The sequence below is a fragment of the Nothoprocta perdicaria genome, unplaced genomic scaffold, assembly GCF_003342845.1.
Source record: "Nothoprocta perdicaria isolate Ctin4 unplaced genomic scaffold, notPer1 scaffold_1, whole genome shotgun sequence".
Classification (NCBI taxonomy): Eukaryota; Metazoa; Chordata; class Aves; order Tinamiformes; family Tinamidae; genus Nothoprocta; species Nothoprocta perdicaria.
Genome location: NW_020454093.1, coordinates 15,088,039 through 15,112,810, shown reverse-complemented (window position 1 = coordinate 15,112,810; position 24,772 = coordinate 15,088,039). Strand labels below are relative to the sequence as shown.

Below are 24,772 nucleotides of genomic sequence, written 5' to 3'. Positions count from 1 at the left end.
CTAGTTTTCTAAAAGAAATGGAAAGAGCAATACGTGTTTTGCTCCTGGGAGGGAAAAGCATTAATCCCAACCCCAAAGTTCATAAACTATCAAGGAGGAAATGAGAGAAATGCCCAGTTCAGGCCGAGGAGAGCAAGGGGTGTGCAGTCTCATCCGAGCCTGCTGCTGTAGATCAGCCTGGGCTGRTAAGAGTTTTCTCTTAGGGGAAATGGCTCACTTATTAAACAGAACAAGGATTTACATCCTGTATATCAGCCCTGCCAGGTAATTTCCACRCAGCCACCGAGGGGCCATCAGACCGGCTATGTAATCTACCCAGCAATCTGCCTGACCTCTGGTACAACTGAACCTCAACCTTGACTTCATTCAATTAAATGGTTTGAAGCCTGGTCAGTTACAGAAGTAAACCACTCATTGAGACTTTCTTTTTCTCATTCTTATTCGAACATTTGCTGATCCTCTTTCTTTATCATACCAATTTGGATTTTTATTTTTTTTTTTTATGCCTGCTAGACTCTTTTTAGCTAAAGACTTTTTTTTTCCCCCCCCTCTCAATTGTTTGTTTAAAGGCCAGTCTTTCCTCCCAGCTGTGTGCTGGCTGGACCAGTTTTTATTGACCTGTCCAACTTCTGTTCCATGTCTTGCCACAAACTCCTTGCATAACCTCAGCCAGCTTTTAAGATTTCTGTGCCTCAGTTCCTTACACTAATAAAAAAAAATTATCTCTGTCTCTGTACCACYTATATCCATAAAACCTACAACTTAAAGCTTAAAAATAAATTGCACTGTCTTCACAAATTATACTTCCACTCCAAAGTGCACCTCTTTTATTTTAGGATTTGTCATTATGTTACATTCATCTCCATGCTCAATTGCTCTGGTATATTCCCTCCAAGAATAAAGAAAAGACTAAATAAGATAGGATCAAGTGGGAAAAATGACCCAAGATCCTTYTGTCCCCAGGAGATTGCTAATCATCTGGGGACACATAGACCTCAATTTCCTGACTTAGATGTATTGCCAGTACAACACCCACATACATAAAAGCATTATACATGCTTTGAAAATAAAAACTAGTCTTTTTAAAAGGTACAGCAGGTCTAATCTTAACCACATGCTTTCATATTGCAGCACATGTGTTCCACCTACAAGAATGCTACACACACTCACATGAAGTTATTTTTGTATTAACATTGTGTTCCAGAAAAGGCAGCTCTTCATTGGAAAGGTCTCTCTACAGGGGTCAGAGCAGGTTGAACTAAAAGACGATACGAGCCTATAAACAAAAAATATCATCAAAAGGAACACAGCTGAACAACAGGGTTGCCCTTCATCTGCTGAGCTGCTCTGGTACCTGGTTAGGAGGACAGCCACATCATGGTGCACAGGGTTGACGTCGCTCTTGGGGTTGACGCTCTTTTGCCATTTGCAGAAGCTGGCTAATGTTTTATCAGCATGGTGAACTATCTTCAAGCCTTGCTAATGGGCAAAAAAGGAAAATATTATTGCAAAGATGACACTGCATTGCAATAACATGTCAATGTCAGACAATAGCTGTGAAGCTGGGTAAAATGCAATTAATAACAGCTTTGCCTGAAAGGAGAGTCTTCCTAATAAACAATGACATCTATTTATCTAATATCTTGAATATTAATATTGTGTTGCTAAAGAAAAATGGCAGAAATTAATATGTTTGGTRAGTTTCATAAAATCCAAAACCAAGAAGAAAATTTCTAACAAAAATATTTCATTTTCTCTTTAAAGTAAGTTTTCCTCTTGGTGTAAAGAAGTTAAAGATTAATTGGTCTACGACCTCCACTCTGTCACTCGGTGCTGTGAGAACAACTGCACAGTTAGGAAATTATTTACACAAATTACACATTTAAGGGTGTACTTCTTTCACAATATTTCTCAAGTGCACCACACTTCATAGATGTTTCTTCCCTATCTTATGATTACAGAGTGAATGTGTATTCAAGTTACGCAAGTTTCTTCTGCAATATAAAATATGAAAATATGCTTCCATATGGCATCCATTTCATCTTGCCTCAGCTTAAGTAATTTTTTTTACAAAGCATCTAAACACAGATACCAGATCTTCAATTTCAGAAATATCTTAATGTCAGATATTTAAAGACACTCAACTATTGCTTCTAACACCGCCATGCTCAATTTTGCAGGACTTTTGTTCCTTTTCAAACCTGCCACTGAAATTTAGCAACAACCTTCTATCAACAGATATTGTGGACTTACTATTCTAACTGCCCTGTTAGGTGGGCAACTATATTTTTGTCTGCATATCCTTACATCAAGAGCTAGCTGTGTACCTTAGGCTCTRTTCTAACATTTTTTCCACAAGGCAGAGCCTACCTCCATAGCTTGGTTCACTACCTTCAATAGCTTTGGATMCATTTGGCTTCCAGCCTTAAACCATGAGCCACTGAAGACAACCCCCTCATAGCACTCCTGCAGCCAGTGCAGGCTACACTATGCAGTATTTTAAAACCTAACTAGTTAAAATGGTAATAATCTGCACGTATTTAAGCATGTAGCACATTATTTGTGAATGACAGCCACAGCAAATCATTAATATGTGGTTAGCTTAGAGCAATTAGCATCCACTTAGTCCTTGTTCTGGAGTTTTCAACAAGGTTCACAGCAGTAAATGCGTGTTACAGCTATATAAAAATAAATGTACTTCAGAGATCTGTAAAAATGCCAGCATCATACTTTATAAATACAATTCAGGTAATACTGGGTGATYAGACTGTGAGTGATGGCACATACATTAATTTCTGTTTCTCATCTACCATTCTTCCTCGGCCCATATTCGTTTGACACTGGAGAGATTCCATTTCCCTCTTCCTAATCATCCCATTTTAACTGTATTCTCTTTGGGGATTTTATGCAGAAACACTTGAAGTCATAAGCTAAACACTGTGCTATCCAAGCTAGCATTTATCCTAAAAACAGACATGCTAAAGCCAATAGATCAACATAAGAACCAACKGAAGAAATTTCAAGCAAACAAACCCTCTTCTCCCTAATTATGCCTCACAGCATTGAAATCCCAAGGTTCTTAATTGACTTTCTGAGGAAAATAAGATCCTTACCTCCTCCTCCTCAAAGAGGATGAGCCGTACGAGCACAACGTGAATGGCATTGCCAATACTCGGATCATGGAACAGTCCCGTGACCTGTGCCAGAGCCAGGAGGTATGAGATTAACTGAATCCTCTAGAGCAGAACAGAACTTCAGAGAGGAAMCATGCCGTTTACTTTAAGCATCTTTGCTTGTTTTCTTCTCTTGTTTTTATCCTCAACACACTTCATTGAAAGTTGCACTGAAATGCAACCACTGTTAAAAACTGTAATGGACAACTCTGCCAAATGGGTGAAAATACAGGATTTGGCAGAAGTTATTCATTTAAGGAACAAAAAGAGACTTTCACACCCAAGATTATGCCTATTTCTCTTGCAGAATTCAAGAGCTTTGGGCCTGCATCCATCACTGTCATTTCAGCCCCTTCAAAGTTCCTGACAAACATTAGTGGGAAAAAAAACCATCATCTACCATGGTTCAATATTAACAGTGACGTCCACTCAGGAATGAAGAGGAGCTGCACATCAAATCTCCATGTTTTGAGTTGATAAGAAGCGGTTTACGACACAACGAAGCAAAAGGGAGATTGCAGTAGGCAAAGGCTTATCAGCTAAGTGATAGACACAGTTGCATTTTCACAGCACAGAAGAGGATAAGAGGAAAAGGAAATATAACAAATTCACACACACAAAAAAAAAGACCAGACATTAGGATAAGATCTGAGTTCAGAAAAAGCTTGGCTCAAATGAAATACAGTAATAAATATCTCAGCAATGTCAGACTAGGCAAGAAGAAAGGGAACCAGAGAAGGAAATAGCCAGAATCAGTTTGTATGAAACAAGTCATACATCACAAGAAATACAAACAGATAAAACAGATTGTGTTTGCGTCAAAACTGCTTTGGAAAAGACTATTAAAAGGCGGCATTACTGGGAYAAAGTGAAAATGCTGCTTTTGAGGCCTCACGTGGATATGGGTCCTTTTCATGGTGTTAGACTAGATACTGGGGGTAACGTTAACATTTCAGKTACAAACTGTAGAGAAAATGGTAATACCTGTTTGATCCTGAATCTGATAACGRTAAGGTTTTATTTTGCATATTGTCCCTGGGTGGACAAAACCTGACAAAGTCAAATCAGCCTTTTGTTTATTCACGCTCCCTGCCTCGCTAGCTAGTCAGACAGCTCAGCACACAGCCAGGCACATATTGCATAAACACGAGGCAGAGATCAGATACCATGCCTAGAATTTATACTGTGATTTATTTCATAGATATAATGTATGAGTCAGATGAGAAGGACATAGGAAAGGACATCCTCAGACTCTGCAAAGCCAATACCTGCTATAATAGAGATAACACAAAACATGAGCTGTAGACAACAGCAGAAAACACTATTACTTTTTTTGAATCAAGATATTTTGAAACTTGCCACATAGGCAAGTTGCCACGTTGAAATGTAAGCTAATTTTTTTTTTCATGCAGATTTTATTGGAGGCAGGATACTGAACTATTAGTTTGGAAGAAAAGATAGTAATTTTTCAAGTGTGCAATGGTAATGGCAGAAAGAAAATAATCATCTGAAGAACCCAAGTGCAAATTACACAAATAATCACACTATTTCTGCTAGATACAAACCCATGTACTAGCTGGCTAACTGAACTTTAATAAGTCTCTCTCTATAAACTAAACAACCTTCATAAAGTTGGGAAAGAGCTTAAAAACGGTACAATTTCAAGTGGGCTCTGCAGTGCCTCTTATTTACAGACATGGAAAAGAATTTGCATGTTTTAAACCATTGCATTTCTCTCGATGAAACTGCTAATCCTAAAACATCAATGAGGAGCAGGCTGCAAGGGAGGCAGGAGATTAAAAACCAATCATTTCAATAGAATTAAATTAGTGACAGAATTTATAGCTCTGTAACACAACCCTCACAACTAAGAACTGTAAAAGCCACTCTTGCTAAAACCCAAAGGGGAAAATTATATTTATGTAAAATAAAAATGAAAAAGAGGCTTAAAAAGACACTGTTAATACATGAGATATTCTTTTTCTTTCAGTAAATCATGTTACAATTGTTGGAGCATGGTTAGAAATACAATTATTAAAATTAGSTTCATTCACCTAACTAAAAAGGGAACACTGTACATACCATGTTCATGATAGTGAGGATATACGATTCCACATGGTCACTTCCATGATATTCAACCATCTTGCTGTCAGCAACCACAAGGGTCTCCACCCATCGCTCCTTGCTGACAGAGCGCCGAGAAACTTTCCGGACAGCTGCGTGATTTCGTTCCCATCTTTCCCTCTGATGCTCTTGGTTTTGGAAAAAGCTGATGGTATCTGTAAAGGAACGAGCAATCTTTACTTAAAAACGTTGTCAAGCCTGATTCACTTTGTCTATGGCTATGCTATTTGTAGATAGGATGGCAGCACTGCAGAACCATAGGACAGTTGAGTAGATTGGCTCACAGGCTGAAAAGGACTTCTAGCTGCTACCTACCATGCCTCCTCAAAGCAGGACCAGCCTCAAAATGACAACAGCTGGTATAGGGCTCTTACCAGTGAAGTGATGAATGTCTCCAAGGATGGACTAAACAGCACTCTGAAATACGCACTCAAAAGTCACTCCCACTAAAAAACTAGGCATTGAGATGCTAGATACAGAGCAAAATTTTWAAAAAAGTCACAAATTGGGGATGCCCTTTTCAAGAAATTTCTGCTCCATGATTTGGTTCACAACCTCTTAATGACATCTGCCTGTAGTTTCAGATACAGGATGCACTTTCTCCACACGCCGCTCTTCCTCTCAATGACCTGTACAAGCCATTTGCTTTGTGCATGGGAAATATCGTCGCAGGAACCCCGAAGAGCGAGAAGGCTTCACCAGCAGGTGTCACSTGAACACCAAGGAGGCACGTGGCTGCAGAAACTCCACCACATGTGTCACGATGGACAGGTGCGAAGCTTGGTGCTTCCTCTCGGATTTGGGGATCTGTGCATCTAAGAAATCCTTTCAGAAAGTGCTCTTGCTCTTTCAAGTTGCTGGCAACCTTGCACTGTGCTCAGTGGGGCTAATTTCTATCCTTTTCCTCCAGCTTTGAGCACCAGCCAACCGTGCCAACAGGGAAATACTGGGAATGTAAACACATTTAGGCCTGGAAATGATGTGAGATGCCAGTTCAAAAGCAACTGGTGACATCTTCCCAGCCAAGAAGCCAAAGAGACACTTCTGTGGGGACCAAAACTTCCCATGTCCTGGGATAGATGAGCAATGCTTGCTATTTTGATAGATACTGCAGTGAGTCCTTTGGCATCTCACAGCCTCTTCAGCATCACCTCCACCTTCCAAGACCACCCATGGGCAGGAGGCAGGTACCCACCACGAGCGAGTGCCGGGGTGCAGTTACCCAGATCCCTCTTCCCTTGAAGCTTAGATGACCTTGCAGCTAAGTCTCCAAGCCCTGGGTTCACCCTGGCAGAAGATTTGTTAGACCTGTGCCATGACGGCACCTTTTGCCCTTCAGAAGAACTAAGTTCAACCAGAAGGTATCGCTAGGGCCTCAGAATTCTATTAAATAGAAATCTACATCTCCTTGGATAGCTTTTTAAAGTATACTGTACAGGGTTGAATTAATACACTAAGAAGAATGCCTGATATTCCATATAATGACTCTATATAATACAATAAATAATAAGATATATATTTTATATATAAGATATATATAATGAGAACATAATAAATTGATCAATAATAGTTGAAGGCACATTTCTTTTTGGGGTAAAGCAGTATTTGCATTTAAAAAGATGATATATGTTCTACTTGACAAGAAGGTTGAAAATATTACTGTTTTTGCCCAAGGCAAACAGCATAAAAATTGACGGAATGTAAAAAACTAAATTATATAAAAGAATTGAAATAAATCTGTAAAGTTCTGTTTTTTATTATCCGTACATTGTAACAATAAAAGTGTAGCTATATTGATCTCCCTTGTGATTAGTAACCTAAATCACTGCTCGGTGACATCCCATGCACTCTGACCATATCCTGTAGCTATATCAAAAGTAAACAAGTTAGTTAACAAGGAGCCAAGTCAAGGGACACAATGAGAGGCATACATCTTGCTATCAGTCCTGAAGAATGAGCTGCATGGAAAGCTAGCTTCTTTTAAAAACAAAACATATTTTACAGTATAAGAATTTTTTTTTCTCTACTTGTTTTTGGGTTTTTTTTTTCCCCCCAAGGGCAGGAGAATGGTCTACCATTGCTATAACTTCCAAGTCAACTCCGTAACACCAAGCTGCAGCATCATTCCTACTGTCAGTTCAGGTTTTGTTCAGTTATCCTACTGATTACCTCAATTAGGAGCTATTAATATGCTGCATTCATTCCTCTGTTCTGTACATGTACGTTTTTCAACTTTTTTTTCTTTTTTTTTAATGGAGTACTCAGTATTTGTACTTTTTTCAAAGGCATTTCATATCAAGGAAAACCTTCCCCGCAGCAACCCAAAGAGAACATTTTGGCTAGATAGCTTGGTAAGTGACTTGTTCCTGGCCAAAGGAAACATCACTTCACTTTTCAGGCTTTATACTYATATCCAACAAGGAATTCTGCCTGTTGCCTAGGCAAGTGCAAGYGCTGTGCCCCAGGGAGATAAGAATACCTAAGGGCAGTCAGACTGCAAGAGTGAACAATCCTCAGGAAGTGCAGAGAACCAGCACCTCAGCTATGCATGAGGCCATGGATTACTGCAAAACCACAGAAAATAGACACAAGTTGTGAAAATCAAAGCCAGAGAATCAGAGGGTGTCTCTCATTCAGTCTCTCCTTAGCGATATTCTGGATAGTACTTTCCTTGGAAGAGATCAAAGGATTCACCTAAGGATTGAATTCCAGATGTTTAAGCCTCCTGACAGCTTCCTAGTTACACGATGCAGAGCGAGAACCTCTTGGAGGAGCTACACTGGCACATAGGCAGCTGTAAAGCTTGGTTTTATTTCTACTGTTGTAACTCCACTAATGATGGCTGAATTATCAAGCGGTTCATTCTGAAGCAAAACTCATTTTCCTTCTGTRTTAAATAGCGAAGTGCTGCAATGATTTCTGCTTGGCTGATAAGTCATAGGCGCTCTGCTCTCCAAGAACAGAAATCCTAACCCGGAGCTTGCAAGGTCAGCACAGCCAACACAAACAAAATCCACAAAAAAACAAACAAATACCACACACACAAAAAACCACACAAAACAAAACAAAAAAACCAACCAAATAAACCMTCTCCAACACCAGAGAATCCTCCATAAAAAAAGGGGGAAGGGGGTACCTGAACCCTGTGGGTTCCTGTGAGGGTTAAGGAAAAACAAACGTTAATTTTGAAGAAGCAGAGGGTTATTTGAGGARTCAGTAAGCATTGAAATCCAACCACTGTCTAATACGACATGAATAAACACATGAACTAATAACAACAGATATTAATCTAGTGCTAAAACAAACAGAGAAGTCCAACTGAAGACTAAGAAGATAGATGGAGGGGTAACTGAGCTAACAAAAATAAAGGTARGAGAAATCAGCAGCGTTTTATGAAAAGTAAACATTATCCAACAACTTTTTGAGCCAGAGCTAACAGAGGACTTGGGAATGTCCAAGCAAAGTGCTCCAGGCACCACACTGGAGGCATCCCAAAGAAGGGGGAAGCCTTTCCTCCTTCACTCACATTTTGTGAAAAAGAAAAATTCTGGTTCTAGGCTCTGAGTCCCCATTTCTGGCAGGGGCAATCCMAGGCAAAGTGCCTCTGTCTCTGAGGGAGTTACAGGGTAAGACATGCACCGGGGCAGCATTTTTCAGCCAACTCCCCATGCAGCATGCTGCCTGTTCAGGTTTACACCCATACAGAGCAACGGCAATGCAGATGCCTGCGCTCAGCAGGAGGCACAACATGAGACTGGAGTGAATTGTCCAAGATCCACATGCAGCTCCAGGATCAGCTGCCTCTTGCCATTCAGGCAGAAAACAACATATTTGTGTTTATAAAAATGCTTTCTTATGGTCACTTGCAATACAGGTGAACTGGTACATTTGGTCAGCAAATTCCTATTTCAATATTCTATTCCAAAAAGCTGCCTACTTTTCTATTCCAAAAAGCTGCCAAAAACCTACTACCAGTAGTATATGTTGTCTTGAGCAGCATGGTATTATTGCTCTGAGTTACTGTGGTAACTTCCTATTAATCTACCAAAAAACAGAAAGACAACAGCTTATTGAGCTCCCCTTTTCTGACTCTGATGCAATACTTGAGAGAACAAAATTAGTTCTGAATGCTGACAGTGCAAGAGCACAGGCTCACACACTATACAAAAAAGCTGCTGTAAAACAAATAGACGAATTTAAAACAGAATAGCTATCTAAAACAGCTCCTTTTGAGCATTTCTGAACAGACTAAGCTAAATCACACAATTGCTTTCTGAGCATCAAATAAATATATGTTCATTTATAAATATGTATATAAATAAATATGTGAAATATATATTATGTGTTATATGTGTAAATATGTAAAACTATATATAAAAATATATATATGTAAAACATTTATAAATACGTTCATTTATAAATGCATTCACATAGGAAATTATTATAGCTATTTATGCTGAAAACCCCAAGACCAAAGATGTCACCATGAATACTCAAGAAAAGTAAACAGAAAGCTGCAAGCTTTAACTTCAACATTCCTGCTGTCAAAAATATGAAATATTAAGCAGTGCAGTCACATCACTTACGCAGAATGAAGCTAAAATTGGGTCTGTGATGACTGATGCACTGAATCAGATAGTGCTGCTAAGTGCATCTGCCACACATTGCCACACAGGCTGGAAGGGCAGAATGAGAACTGTCCTGAGCTACTGGCATCAGGAGCTGTACAGGTAACATCCTCATGGGAAGGAGCTATATCTAGACCTGCCTGCATATGTTTTACAGCTAAAATTTACCTCCTGCCTGAATYGCCTATTTTTTTCTTCCCCCAGAGGGAACCCAAGGCAAAACAATTCCAATTATTTTCAAAATTTCTTGATGGGAAAGTGAAGGAATCTTGATTCCTTCCTTCTGAAGTCTAGCACTTTTTGTGGCCATCCTATCACGCTGTACAGGCACTGCTTATATTAATACAAGACATCCAGGATAGTTAAAAACAATAAAAAAAAAGAATAGAAGCGTGGGGAAAAAATAACCTTACCCTTCCTTATCACGAAAATACAAARCAGGGAAATTAGCAATTACTAGTTAGAAGTTTTTGAAAAACTGTTAATCAACAGGACACACAGAAGTATAAAACCSAAAGACTTTGAAACTCTCTGCAGCAGGGTAACACCATAATTAATTAGTACAAGTATACAGCTAGAAACAATAAACAATCTGCAATATGAATAAAAAAAGTATGAAACATCAGATTGGCATCTTTCAGGCAAAAAGAGCTTCACTAACCACAGTAGTAGTAAGGTTCAAAGTTCTGCACATACTTTTTTTAAAAATATTTATTTTAGTGAACTCCTAAATGTGCCTCCTTCTTGTCCGGCTTCCTTTAGATGTTAACATTTACTAGACAATGAAGTACCTAGAAAGAGTGGAGTAATTATTCCCTTCAAATTTAGCAACCACATTCTGGACAAGGTTGCACATAAAAGCAAAACACTTCAGGAACAACAGAAAACTACTAGGTGTGTAAGATGCACTTCTCTTGAACTTTGACTTGAACTTTCCATCTTCATCCACCTCAGTGGCTTGTCCCTCTTGTTTTGCTGATTATATTAATGCACTGGATGAAAAAAAAAACCAAGATGACTTTTCTATGAATTCAATCTCATACTTAGTAAATTTGCATTTGAAAACAACTTAATTTGCAGCACAAATCTGTTTTCATTTGAGGCAAATATCTTCTTGAAAAGAATATATCAATACAAAGCAGCCTTAGAAATTAAAAATTGTCAGTAAATTATGCCAAAGCTTTAATGTCTGTAACCAAATAATTTAAGAATCATTGACCTAAGAACAAAAGAAAAATTTAGATTTGAGAGCCAATATTATGCAAATGAGAATTTAAGAGAATTTATTCATATGGTCTTTATTAATATTCTTCTTTTTATGCATCTATATGAAAATTCATTTTCAGGAAATGAAAGGGAAAAAAGGGGGCACGGGAGGCAAAGCAAAGGGCACCAACCTCATGCAGACAGCTTCACATTATCAGAATTGATCTGTTTTCATATGAGGTTAACCCAACTGTATCCAGAAGTTCTTGAATCAGATTCTGTATTTTTCTATTAATTTTCCCTACGTTTCATTCTCATTGGAATGAGGAAAAACAAACTGCTGAAATCTTATTCTTACAACATTCCTTAAGTTGGTTTTGTTTTTGGTAAATATGTACAGGCCCTGCAACATTCCATGGTGGAAGAAAGGGCTGAAGCTCCAGAAGGATGCATATTTTGGGGAATATCTTGGAAGTACAGACAAAGGGATAACAATTGACTGCATGAAAAAAAAAAAAAAAAAAAAAAAAAAAGAGCAGTGCAGGTCACTGGATTACTCATTAGCTCTTAAAGTTAAGCAGGTGATTTCCAACAGAAGCACCCACTGCTGGCTGCCCTAAAGCCACACTTCAAGACCTGATGAGAACTAAATGGTGGAAGATTATCCATAGAAGATGCCAGGAAAGAGCAAAATAGCGCCACTGGATGCAAATAGCAGCATGATCTGCTGAGACGTGTATCCCATGGGTTTGGGCAGTCTAAGTGATTCAGAGACCTGGTCTGCCCACCACATAGGCAGAACATTGCTAGAGAGCCCACAAGCTGCTACAGGGTGGAAGAGGCATTTCAGAGGGGACTCTGCTTCCCCAGCTCTGACAAGCTCCAGTACCAGTTTGCAGTGCCCAGGGACGGAGGAGAGTTGCTCCTTTTGGAGAAGAGCCATTTGTCATGTGTGCACATTTGAATGAACAGTATTAATTACACCTAAAACTCTGGTGACCATTTGCAGTCCTGTTTTTAAAAGRATCACTAAATAAAATCCCTGAATCAGATGTGAGTTTAAGTAAACTGGTGCATGTCTCCATGTTTTGTTTTATTTCCAGAAACATTATGCAACTTCTCTCAGCCAGTGAATTCTACACAGYCTAGGTTCTCTCTCAAATTCCTAGTAAAAAGAACTGTTATGCTGTGCTCCCCAGCAGAAATATGAGCCAAGGTACAGCAAAGAGGAGAGGGGTCATATCCTGAGACTCTCCTGAGGGTTGTAAGAGGTGCTTCCAACTGCAGTGGTCAGTACTTTAGCCAAGGGAGAAGTTTGTTGGGGCCTGACCAGGGACACGCAGCTGCAGAGCAAAACGGAAGGGGCTGAGATTCCCCTGGAGAGAAGCCAGGAGACCTCTCTGCYGCTTGCACCTCTTGCTCAACTCTGCAAACAACCTCAGCCCTCGCTGCCTTGGAGAAGCTCCTGCTTCTATGTATACCCAACATTCCTGTGCTGTTTTCTTCAAGTTTGTAACATGGGAGCAAGGACCCTCTGCACCAACCCAACTCCCCCCACAAGATGCTCTTCAGAGAATCCTGCAGGTACTTTTGCTGTCACTCTAAAACCAACATGCCCAAGCACTGATGTTTTGCCTATTTATATTCCCCTATATGTGAGAATCTGAATAAACAGGGGGGTTGGTAGGTTGAAAGTCCCCATTTTTGGCACCACTACCCCTCCAAGACTCAACATGTTTCTCTAAGTCCTCACTCATTATCATTTCCCTTTAGTAAATAAAGCAAAAAATAGCCCCTTGCTTCCCTCTGTGCTTGCAAACAGCACCAAAGCAGCTGGGATCAGCTGCTCCTGCCTCCCTCCTCAAGGACGGGAAGGGAGAGCCAAGCACAGCCTAGCAGCACAGGTCACAACAGAGCACAAGCACAACAGAGGCAAGGACTGGACAGGACCCTCTGGGCTGCGAACCTCCTGCAGCTCGTATGTTGAGGCTCACAAAGAAACCTCCAGATTAGCAGCTACCAAATCTCAGCAGTTTGGTTTGCAACTATTTCTGACAAAGGTGGCCATCCAACTAATGCTATCTCACAACCCATTTTTGCCTACCTGGTGGCCAAATCTCTGCTCCTCCTTCCACCAAGTTCCCTTACTGAAGCCCCAGATACCTCTCTTTCCTCGGTAGTTCTTCAAAACGTGAGCTCAGTCGCAACTCCTGTGTCAAATCCCACTTGTCCCAAAACTCTTAACACCATTTTTCTGACCTGATCTTGCTCTCAACTGTTGACAAAGCCTTCTGCCTCCTCAATCCTGCTATGCAGTTGAAGCATTTACTTTATAGGTGGCAAATTTTCCTCAGTTTTATTTGTGATATGAAGACTTAAGAGGTTGAGACAATACCTAGCAGGTCTTAGGTGAACCACACAATGAATCACTTTGGTGCACATAACAGAATAGGACCCGCTTCTACATATATATATGGACAGACTAAGAATAGGCTCCAGGAATATTTAGTGACCCAAACAGATCCTCTAAGCTGTGTCAAAACTGCTCATTGAGTACACAAGTTCCTCCAAGCTGTTCCAAAGGCCTGGGGGACCATCTCAGTGGGTACRATGAATGAACACTCTCTTTTATTATCTTACAAATAACAATCTGTAAGCCTTTATTATCTTACAAATGACGATCTCAGCTTTTATTTGTTCCCTCTCATCATCTTTTCCAGAAGCCTTGAAATTATAAAGGTATCTAATGAATAGGACTAAATAAAGGGAAAAATACACGTGGTTTTGCTCGAAAGAAACATCCATTCAAATGCACAGAAGTAGTATCATTAATTTTAAAGAGAGGAAAATATCCTCCAAAAATCATTCCACTAAGCATATCTGAGTGGAGATACCTTACTGCAGAGATATTGATGGATAGAAATTTATCTTTGAGATGCTCAGTTTCCTGTCCGTGCTACTGGTGCTGGCTTTGCAGGGAAACTCTTTTCTTGTACTTCTTTCCTCTCCAAAACCTCCCAGCAGATGAAGTCTCATTCCTCCTCACACCAGGCAGCTCCTCTGAGAAGCATTTGACTGACAGAGGTACCCCATAGCAGGCAACRGATGTAGCAGGGGATGCTGAAAATACCATATTGACAGAAGTTCAGCAAGTATTTTACCTAGTGAATGTCAARCAAATAATACAGAAAATGCCAAGCACAATCCCCTGTTAAAACTTCTTCAGCACCTGACAGAAGACTTTGATCCAGTGCTCTCCAGGGTTGGCAGGAGTCTAGACTTGGGGCTCAAGTGACAAGAACAAAGCTCAGAGGAGAAAAAAAATCAACAAGCTTGCTTCAGAGATCATGACAAGAAACATGCTTTAAATTCCAGTTTTGGCAGGGCCTGACCAAGGATATGTTTCAATTGCCTTAAAAGTGATTTAAAATGCAGAAAATAACTCTGAAATTTCAGCCCAAACAAAATATGGAAGCTGAGCAAAATGTTGGACAGTCCATTTCCAGAAGTGAGTACAAAACAGTCTGTAAAATATTAAATTTTTTTAAGAAAATAATGAAGGGCATCAAGGTTTTCCACCTTCTGTTTCGCACTGTTTCTGGCAGAATGTTCCCCAAGACAGATGAGCAGTTTAGAAGAGACTTTCTCTAATCCAGCAGTCTAACTTTTGCACGTGGAGATTTCATCACTAGTTCTTTAAAAAAGGACAGAAATATGTATTTGATTCAGTTTATTACAGCCATTTGATTATGCTGAYGTTAAGATTGATGAAGTTTGAAGTTGCATTAAAAGAAAGCAGAATCTTTGGATGTCTGCTGCTGGATAAATCCTTTTTCTAGGGAAAAAAAGTATGACCTTTAAAACGAACAGTGTTCCTCTAGTCTGCCTTTTACTCATAGAGTTTTCTCAGAACAGTTCTTACCTCAGAAATATATAGTACAAGGAAGAGGTAACATTTGCAAGGACACACTGCAACTGGCACATTTTGCAAAAAAAATACTGTGAACAAATCTCAACTTAGGAAAAGTCATTCACAGAAACAAAATCCAATAGCTCACTATACTTGCACTGAGGCAAGCCTTTGGTTTCAGCAACTGAAGATATAACCAGGTCAGAGCTAAAGACCTGTGTTAGAAGGGATGCCCTGGACTCCAGAAGATGACCATGCCCTTTGCAGACTAGCAACTCCCTAGYAAAGCTGCTGCTGTTGAACACACTGGTTGTGAACAGCTGGAACTGTTCAACACACTGGTTCCAGCTACTCAAATACTGCCAAAGCCGTGACGAGAACAAGTTCCCCAACAAGTCACCAACACTGTGGCACTGGAAACTAACCTACAACCATAAGATGACCAGAAGTAGAGAAAAGGATCTGTGCACTCAGGAATATGCTACCAAATAATTAGGTGATAAGCAGGGCAAGTCTGGATGAGGCACCATTACTCCCTAGAAGAGGCAGAAATTACAGACTACCCTACTAGGCTGCAGCAGCGGTAGATAAGGAAAGGTCGTGTGACCTTCTAAACTATGCAGTGCCTCTTCCTAGAGAATCACAAAGTTAACACTCTTTCCAAGATAGGTTATAGAATCTCCTTTTAACTATAAACCATCCAGAGACCTCTTCAATTACACAAAACGCATCCAAATTCAACTAGCTGGTGGGAGCACAGAGTGAAGAACAGGAGACCAGAGCAGGGAGTCGACAAGCTGCAAGGACACTGTGTCTCATGTAGGATTAAAAAGGTGTCCGAGCACTGCAAGTCTCCTGCAGCTTAAGTGGGTCACAGATGACATGAGGCTGCCASAGGCTCATTAGTGATACGAAGATTTGGAAGAAACTAATTGTGACCACTGAGCCCATATCAGTGCACTAGATGCACAGCATGGATTCAGCACTTTCTCGGAGGAATTAGAAACCCCATGTGGTCTCCTCAGAAGTAATTTCTTCTTAAAAGAAAGTTTCTTTAAAAAGTCCAGAGAGTTCAATGAGAAAATTTGAACTGCCARAACTGAATGCTGAACAGTTCTGCCAATAATCTGATAATGGGACAAAAGAACAGACAAAATACAGGATAGTTGAGATAGAGTGACCTCTGGAGATCTAGTCCATCCCTCCTGCTTTAGCAGGGTCAGCCAGAGCACACATTGCCCAGGATCATGTCCAGATACCTGAATATCTCCAAGGATGGAGACTCCACAACTAATCTGAGCAACCTGCTCCAGAATTCAGGTACTCCTTCAGTAATTTACTTTTCCTGTTGACATTAAACAGTCAGGAGCAAGTGTTTCATGCTCCTGCCCCTGTGACATCCCTGTCTTCCAAGCTCCAGACCCCTGACCTGCTGTGGCACAAGCCGGTACTCACCATCTCACCCAGCTCAGCGCAATGTGTTCCACAAAGAGAGACTCCGTGTGCTTCTAGAGGCTGTGCATTTCGTGTTCCTACTTTAAAACTGAGGTCACTCTGACAGAACATAACCACATGCATTTTCTTCATTGCAAGATTCTCTCACAAATATCAGCAGATCTTCAAAACASAAAGTCGCAGCATGTCAGGACAAGGTTGTTCTATCCTCTACACTGATTGAATTCATTTCAGTTACTACAATTCAATATGTGGATTTACAATCCAAGAAAAATAGYCCTTGTTTTGGAGAAACTAAGCAAATTAAGCTGAATAGTAACTGATGAGGTTAAAAATGGAAATAAAATACTTGAATAATGTCAGCATCATTCTTTTAAAAGACTTGAAAGTTACATAGCGTGAATCAGGTTCTGCCAGCCAACAGGACTGCTCATATTGGCCACAATGTTCCTCCAAAAAAAGGGCACAATCTCCTTTGAGAGCAAAGTAAGTGTCCAGAGTTGTCTTTTTTTTTTTTTTAATTTTTTTTTTTTGAAGATCTCCTCTTCCACAGAGAAACAAAAGATTTCACTGTCAAAAGTCAAGACCAATGGTTTGTGCTTACGGTCAGAAAATTTGAAGAGAATTCTCTGGTGGTAGCAAGTTCATCATCAAAAATCAAGACCATTATTCAATAAAATCCTGCACTCAGATGTCTCCCTTTAGGAAGAACAACAGATAACTACTGCCTGAAACAGCTTAGTGTCATTCTAATCAGCCACTAAATGACTTACACTTCAAAGGCATCATTCAAAAGGCTTTTTTAAAACAGTTTTTGCCCAGGTAGCTTTGCTCTGCTCCTTTAATCCCCCCCCATGCCTCTGCTGCTCTGCACAGCACTGGCTCTCTGGAACCAGCTGTGTTCTAACCTATCTCCTCCCTTCCTCCCCAGATTCATTGCAGCTACCAGGTCCAATACATTCAATATATGGAAAAGCTTCTATTTATAAGGCCTAATATTACTACAGACAAGGAGTTGGAAGTTCCTCTAAAAACCAACTCTRAACTCTGACAGGTATGAAACTTACCTGTCAAGTGCTTCCAAAGTTAAAACRAAAGCTAAAAATACGACAACTGTGTACAACCTAAAGCTCAAGTGAAAAGCGTAATAGTATACCTCTATTTTAATACCCTAAATCCAGTCTCTCAACTTAGCTACGTTACCATCTATTGCAGCAATCACCAAGCTACAGTCTGAATAAAACCCCAAATATGCTATTTCTGAACCACAGCAACTCAACCACCTAAACGGTTGAAGTGCTGTAATCTTGCATCACTGACAAGTCAGGAGCTGTTCCATCGTATCCAAACATTTTCATCCACAAACTTCACAAAGCCTCTCTCATTCACAGTTCATAAGCTTATCATCATCTGGGGGTATGTCATTTGAAACAAAACACACACATTCACRCAGAAAATGAGCTTTTTTAATTCTGGAGAAGGGAGAATAATTTCTCATCTACTAAATTATATCTTGGACTGCTGGAAAATTTTACAGATAACCTATTTAAAGAAACAAAAGAAACCCTCAAACCCTCTGTTTTCCTCTCCTACAAGCCTGAGTAAAACAGTTGTAATTTGCAAAGGTCAAGGCCACTCTTCATTTGTCACTGTTGCCACTCCTCAAACGAATTTCCAATTATACTGCAAGCCTGCAGCTTGCAATGTACAAAATCATAATGGTATTTTCAAGATTACCGCTCAGTTTTGCRTGCAACTAATAAGTGAGTCATCTGGCAATTGCCTAAGCAGCAGTGGAAGTGCACAGCACATACCCATGTTCTAATATATATCATTTATCACATCCTTGATTTGTAGCAGCACAATGACTTTTCACCAAGTATATAATTCTGTTGAGGATACCACAGATCATAAACTAATTAATACAATCACTGCAAGAGCACAGGAACGTAAGATATGCCTAAGTTCATTTTTAAAATTGTCCCACACTAAATACTTCAGAAATGCAGATGTCTGTATAAAGCTGCCCGAAACAGACACATTTGGCCCTGAGTTTCCAGTGCACACAGAGGGATTTAAAAGTCCCCCATTCTGGGCATAAAACAGCTGTTGTAGGATTAAAAAAGAAAAAATCTTAAAAGCAAAGAGGTCACTAAGCAGAAAAATAACCAGAAGGCCATGCATGGCAATTTGGAAGGAGGTAGATTCTGTATAAAAGAGATGAGGAAGAAATGACAGCAATAGAGACAGACGTGACTGCAAGAATAACTGAATCTGTTCTTGAATAGATTCTAGAATAACTGATTTTGTAACAGAAGTTAGAAAAGCTTCGTCTTTAGCTGAACACGTAGCACCAGAATTACATCAGAGACAAAGAGGATGGGAAACACAGGTGAAAGGAATTACACAAAACACACMAAGAAACCCAAATCTACAGTCCTGCGCTGCATAAACACACCCTATGCACTGGATGGCACAAAGCACATGGATAGCAAGAAATGCCAGATGTGACAGTTCATGTGTTACTGCCTTGAGGAAAGAATTATAGGAAATAAGGAAAGGCTTGCAGTTATATAAAATAAAGCTGAGCTGAGAGGGCCGTGATGTAGAGCAGATGGGCTGAAATAACGAATTTAAGGTTGAAATTCAACAGTGAATATTTCACTACCATTTTCAGCGAGCAAAAAGCTGCTGCAGGACACAAGCAGGTCAGTGTGCCATACCCAGGTGGTCTCACTAACCTCAAACCAGGATGGCAAAAGCACCTGCACACAAAAATATCACAAGGCTCAGATCAAGGATTTTTTTAAAAACAGATCTTTATGAGTTATGTTTTGAGGAGCTCTTTAAAAATGATACATAATGGCCTGCAGTTGAACTCAACAAGGAAGAAATATTCTCAATGAAAAACCTGATTTTTCATTTCAGTTTMTAAGATGAAGTTTTATTCATGAAATTCTCACATAGCATTCAGCTACCTTCCCACARGACGATGAACCTGTTGTTCAATGCACAACCCCAGACCATCCTGTATGCCAAAGGAGGAAAACAACCTGTAGAAAATGTGTATAAAATCATTTATCTTAAAAATGTATTGTTCAGTACTATTCTGTATTCACAGAAAAGGGCCAGATTAAGGTTATATGACATTTCTAAGTTCTGTTGGCTTTATATAGGCTAGTGATTGCATGACAGTGYGCAACTCTAACACTTTGATAAAGCAAAGCAAAAAACAGCTATCAAAGGCATCATGTTAACTCGTTAAGTCTGTTCTGATTAAACAGCAGTTTAGAGAACTCATCTAGAGTTAAGTTTTCTGCAGAGTCACCAGAGATCTGGTCAATATAGTCAATGGAGTTTAGGGCAAGAATCATAATTCAAAACAGGCAGCTGATTTCATTCAGTGAATCGAATCCTAACCTCCAAGGTGAGACTGGATTAGCTGTTGCAGATATAGAACTGCTCACAGCGGATAATTCTGTTTAAAAGGTAGTAATGTTTTGAAAATAGGTTTATACACATTTTAGCTCAAGTACAACACAGTTTCCTTATCTTAATCCTCAAATGGCTGAATTGCCTTAACTTGCACGTAAAGAAAYAGAATTAGAACTCATACAAACAAAAGCAGATACTCCATATAATAAATTTCAACCTGGAAAAGTTAGAATATTTGATCCTCCAAACCAAGTCCTACAAGAGACAGAGCAGGCAATTCTTTAGCAATTATTCCTCAACCCAACAGAAGCAAGCTAGAAATTCACACTACTTAAAACTAATCATAGTATTAAAGTTATAAAATAGCATTGGTTTTTACAATTAAATGCAAGGTTTCAGTTAAAATTGTTTTAGAGCAAGGCCAAAAAGCATGAAACTGGGTCAACTGTGATATCAGGTGACCATAACAGATTTCTGACAAACTTAACAGGAAGTACTTGCAATTTTCAAAAGAGGGAAGAGTCAACTTACCACCTTTAAACAATTTACACACAAAAGTTCCCTCAAATTGTGTGATATTTAATTCAGAACACAACTACCTCACTTTGCTTTTTATGTTGTCCCCCTTTAATAAGGGCAATTGTCCTTTTAACCAGGCATAATGCAAACAGCAAACGACACAGACTTACCTCTTACCTTTTCTATAGTTGTTGAAAAATCAGTTACAAGAGTCAAAAACAGACATTAACTAACTTGATCAGACCTTATAGGTAAACAGAAACAAATTATTAGGTACACTCCTTTCTTAATTCCTAAGACACTTCCTTGCACGGCTGGAGTAATATGAATGTATTTTTACCAGAAGTGTTTTTGCCCTATGAGAATGAGTTAATATCAGACAAAGCTTAAATCCAAAGCTTACTAAGGTGTTTAAATGCAGCAAACCAGCCTAGCTAGTCAATGTAATGAAAACTTTGGGAATTTATGCTCACTTTTTTCTGGCATCCAGGTACAGCCAGTCTGTTTCTGTCTTACTCTTCAGGAATTTGAAGGAAAACACCAAGGTGATTCAAACTACACAAAGTGATCACACGGCCTGTTCCCTTCCATCTTCTATCTCCTCTCCACACTTAATAAAAGTCTCCATCTTTGGAGATCTTTAAAACCCGCTTGGACGCAGCCCTCTGCCCTGTGCTCTAGGTGACCCTGTGTGMGCAGGGGGGTTGGACTAAATGACCTCTGAGGTCCCTTCCAACCTTAAGCATTCTATGATTCTATGAATATCTGTAAACAATAATTTTATTTCATGCATAATGAAACCTGGAGACAGTAGACARGAACATTTTCTCAGTCACCGCTGGCAAATCCAGACTGACTCYTCTCACTTATCCCAGCATTCATCAGAGGAAAACAACAACATACACGTAAGTTAAAACAAATGCCAACTTTTCATGCTGATGGTTTATCAGCGTTAGTCTTCATTGTCAAGCAGATAAACACATTTTGTAGTTGATAAAAGCAGCGAAGAAAAATCATATTCATTCKTACAGTACCTGTTATCATGGGCTGGTCAACACTGATGAAGATGTAATATCTGCCCTCTAACCATCAGCTTTCTAGTTTCCCCCAACTATCAGTTTACGCTGTTTTTCACCATCAAGAAGTTCAGTATGGGTTTTTCACTAGAATATGGTTGGGGGTAGAGTTGTTTGCTTCTTTTACTCATCACTTAACATTACACAGTAGTAAAAGTTCAGCAGCAGTCATGACTGCGCATTAATATTTCCTATACAGTCTGTTTTTTAACCCCTGGAAAAGAACCAACTTTAACTGCTAACTTATAAAACAGACACACATCTCTTAATATTCTGCAGCTCCTTTTGTACATAAATTGGGATTCATCTGTTATTTATTCATTTTCRCTACCAATATAGTACCTTTACTAATGTCCTGTGCAGATTTGGTTTGAAGGCTCAAGCACCACAGAACCAAAGCAGCATTTGTAAGCTTCTCTTATGAAATCAAATACATGATTTAGCTAATGAAATGAAGGAATATATTTTGTAATCAGGAGATGCTAACTACCCACCAGACATGTTCCTCATTACAGGTCTATTAGTTTGTTTTCTCAGGTGACATACTGGTGCAATAACATCCAGCATCAAATGACCCAGTAAGTCATTTTAGTCATTTTTACTTACGCTTCTCCAAAAAGAGTTTGTTGTGTATACCTTTGATATGACAGTGTACCTCATTTTCTCAACAACCAGCTAAAAATCTTCAAAAACTTTGGGAGAAATCACAAAGAACCCTGAAATCCTAAATTTAAACCACAGATTAGAGCTGGACAATTACATTGAGGACAGGATTTGTAGAAAGTGAGAATACTTCATTAAAAATAATGACTCTAGYTCCTGCCATCCCAGCACTGTTCAAGAATTCAATTCAGATTCAAGTTTTGACTAGAGAAGTAGAAAGGATCACAGATGTCAAGACCATGGAAAAACATATTCAAGCAATAATAAAGGAAATTTGAGTTCATATTCTCAGATGAGAACACAGCTATTCACAGATAGTGTCGTAACTGATGCACTTCTCCATTCTATTCCATATTATTATCAGAAATTCAACAAGCCTGGTAGAATAAAAGCATAGACAATTGAAGAATAAAAGCTGCTTAGAAAGATGCAGAAAGCAAACAGCCAAAATATTTATACCATTCAATCCACATGCTTGTTCTTTCTCCATAGGAACTGCCCGTCTTCTCCTTAAGGTACTTTGAAGGATATTTGCCCCATAGATAATATGGGGATGGGGTGTTCCCTCTTTCTGCAGATGCTTTTTAATGGGTTCAATGAAGTAATCCCCATGGGGTAGATGGAAATATCCAGTCTGAAAATAAGCATAAAAAAGTTAATCTCTACTGTCCAGCAAGGCAAAGAGAACACAGGCTGTTCACATCACTATCTCTGAGCTTTTCTCTTAAGGCAGCCTCTGCAGAATCAAAATATGAGAACAGACTTTCAGCATTTATTTTGCTACATACATGAAGGTGTAACAGGCTAGAGGGSCATGTAAAAATATCTTTTCTTTAATAACCTGAAATCCAGTCTATTGAGACAAAGGTTCCATATTTGTACAAAGCTGCTTAAAGGTCAAAAGCTAATTAGCTGCACACAATGCACTAGAAAGTTGTGTCTTGTTCCTCTCGCTTTTTGTATCTCTTCCCTGGAGAAGAAGCCCTGAATAGGAGCTATTTCATAAATAGAAAGTACAAATCTGTTGCTAGCTGAAATCCTATGTCGAGATCATGCATAGGATGAACTGTGTGGTCCACTCTCATCTCAAGAGCACAAAAACCTTTTGGCCTCAGGCTTTCAGTGGAACAGGCWGGCAGCTGTTCACACATTTTAATAAGCTCTTGTGATCATAAAATAGACCTGCATAACAAAGGCTGTAAAATTTCTCATGCTACAAGTTCTGTACCCAACTCCTGACTTTGAGCAAGAGCGCCTTTGATAACCATCTGGACTGTACAGGATTCATTTGTATCTCCCTCCCCTGTGACCTAAGGGATGGCTCCAGCAGCTGGACAGGGTCAGATCCTTGTGTCCATATTAAGAATTTTTAGTATATTGCAGCACTGCAAGAGCACTGTATAGCCCTTCCACTTTGATATGTAGATATAACATATAGAGCACTAAACCTAAAGCAAAGGCTCTACTAAACACAGTCCCACCTTTCCTATACAGAGCACCTGATGGGGGATCCGGCCTCTCCCTCTGATGGCTTCTCCCCCCACTCCCTTCTCTTCAGCACAACCTTCCTGCTCAGTGGCAGGAGAATCGAGAAGTGACACTGCTGCTGTATTCAGACTTGTAAGGACAGAAACAAGGAGCCTCATGTGAAATTCTGCAAGTCTTATTTTCTCTCCATAGCTGGGAAATCTAGTATGTGAGTGAAGGGAAGAGGGAGACCATGGGAATGGAGGAAACGCAGTTCTTAAAGGATAAGCATTCATGGACTACGTATCAGCAGTTTAAATTATACATCAAGGCTACCACAAACGCAACAAATTCCATGTTCAGAATGAAGATGTCAAGCAAACATAAATCTATAGAGGAAGAACTCCTACAAGGAGGCTAGACCAGGAGATCAGCAGATGTGGCTTTCCCCCTGCTGCTCAAGCAATCAGTGTATCTGCATACGTTCTTTCCCAATCCTTTTCATTTCCTAATAACTCAATTTTTCTTTGATACTCTGAAAGCCTGGGTCACTTTGACCTTTTTCAGTTGCATTTTTAACTCAGAATCAGGAAGAAATAGTTTTGGGTTTTTTTGCCCCCCCCACCATCAACTCCAACCTTGTATGGCAGGTTGATTAGTCATTGAGCTATTATGTCAAAGCTGCAATAATACAGGAAGGCTTATATAAGCAGTGACTTCACTCTCGAAACTTCTCCCTGCTAGTACTTGCACATAAGAATTCAGTCCTCCATCCATGCTTTACMAGATGAGATAAATAGACATTTACCATATTCCACATTGTCCTTACATGCAGAAAAAYAGCAATACAGGTTGCTCAGTAAGCCACCAAACAGTTAATATAGAACATGACCTCAAATACCTCTTTTTTTAAACTTTTTTTTTTTTTGGTAGAACATCTCTTTTCTCAGTTATGGCTTTTTGCCATAGCACCTCTGTCCCAAGTCATCTCTGTTCCAATACACTGACAACACCCCAAACCAGCTGTGATTCTGTGGACATCATTTGTTATGTGCARCAGCATGGCCTTACTGTCCCATCCATGTGAGGCAGAAATCCCACCAGACRCCCTCTAGA

The 24,772-nt window shown here is 39.5% G+C and overlaps 1 protein-coding gene across 1 annotated transcript in view; it reads right to left on the bottom strand.

Moving 5' to 3' along the window:
* Positions 1-24,772, bottom strand: part of ADAMTS12 (ADAM metallopeptidase with thrombospondin type 1 motif 12) — a 124,241-nt gene that overhangs the window by 56,603 nt on the left and 42,866 nt on the right. The window contains exons 2-5 of the mRNA XM_026035710.1: positions 22,649-22,823; positions 5,256-5,452; positions 3,114-3,197; positions 1,355-1,479 (exon numbers count right to left, since the gene is read on the bottom strand). Coding sequence (XP_025891495.1) covers positions 1,355-1,479; positions 3,114-3,197; positions 5,256-5,452; positions 22,649-22,823 — 581 coding nt within the window. The remainder of the gene's footprint in view (positions 1-1,354; positions 1,480-3,113; positions 3,198-5,255; positions 5,453-22,648; positions 22,824-24,772) is intronic.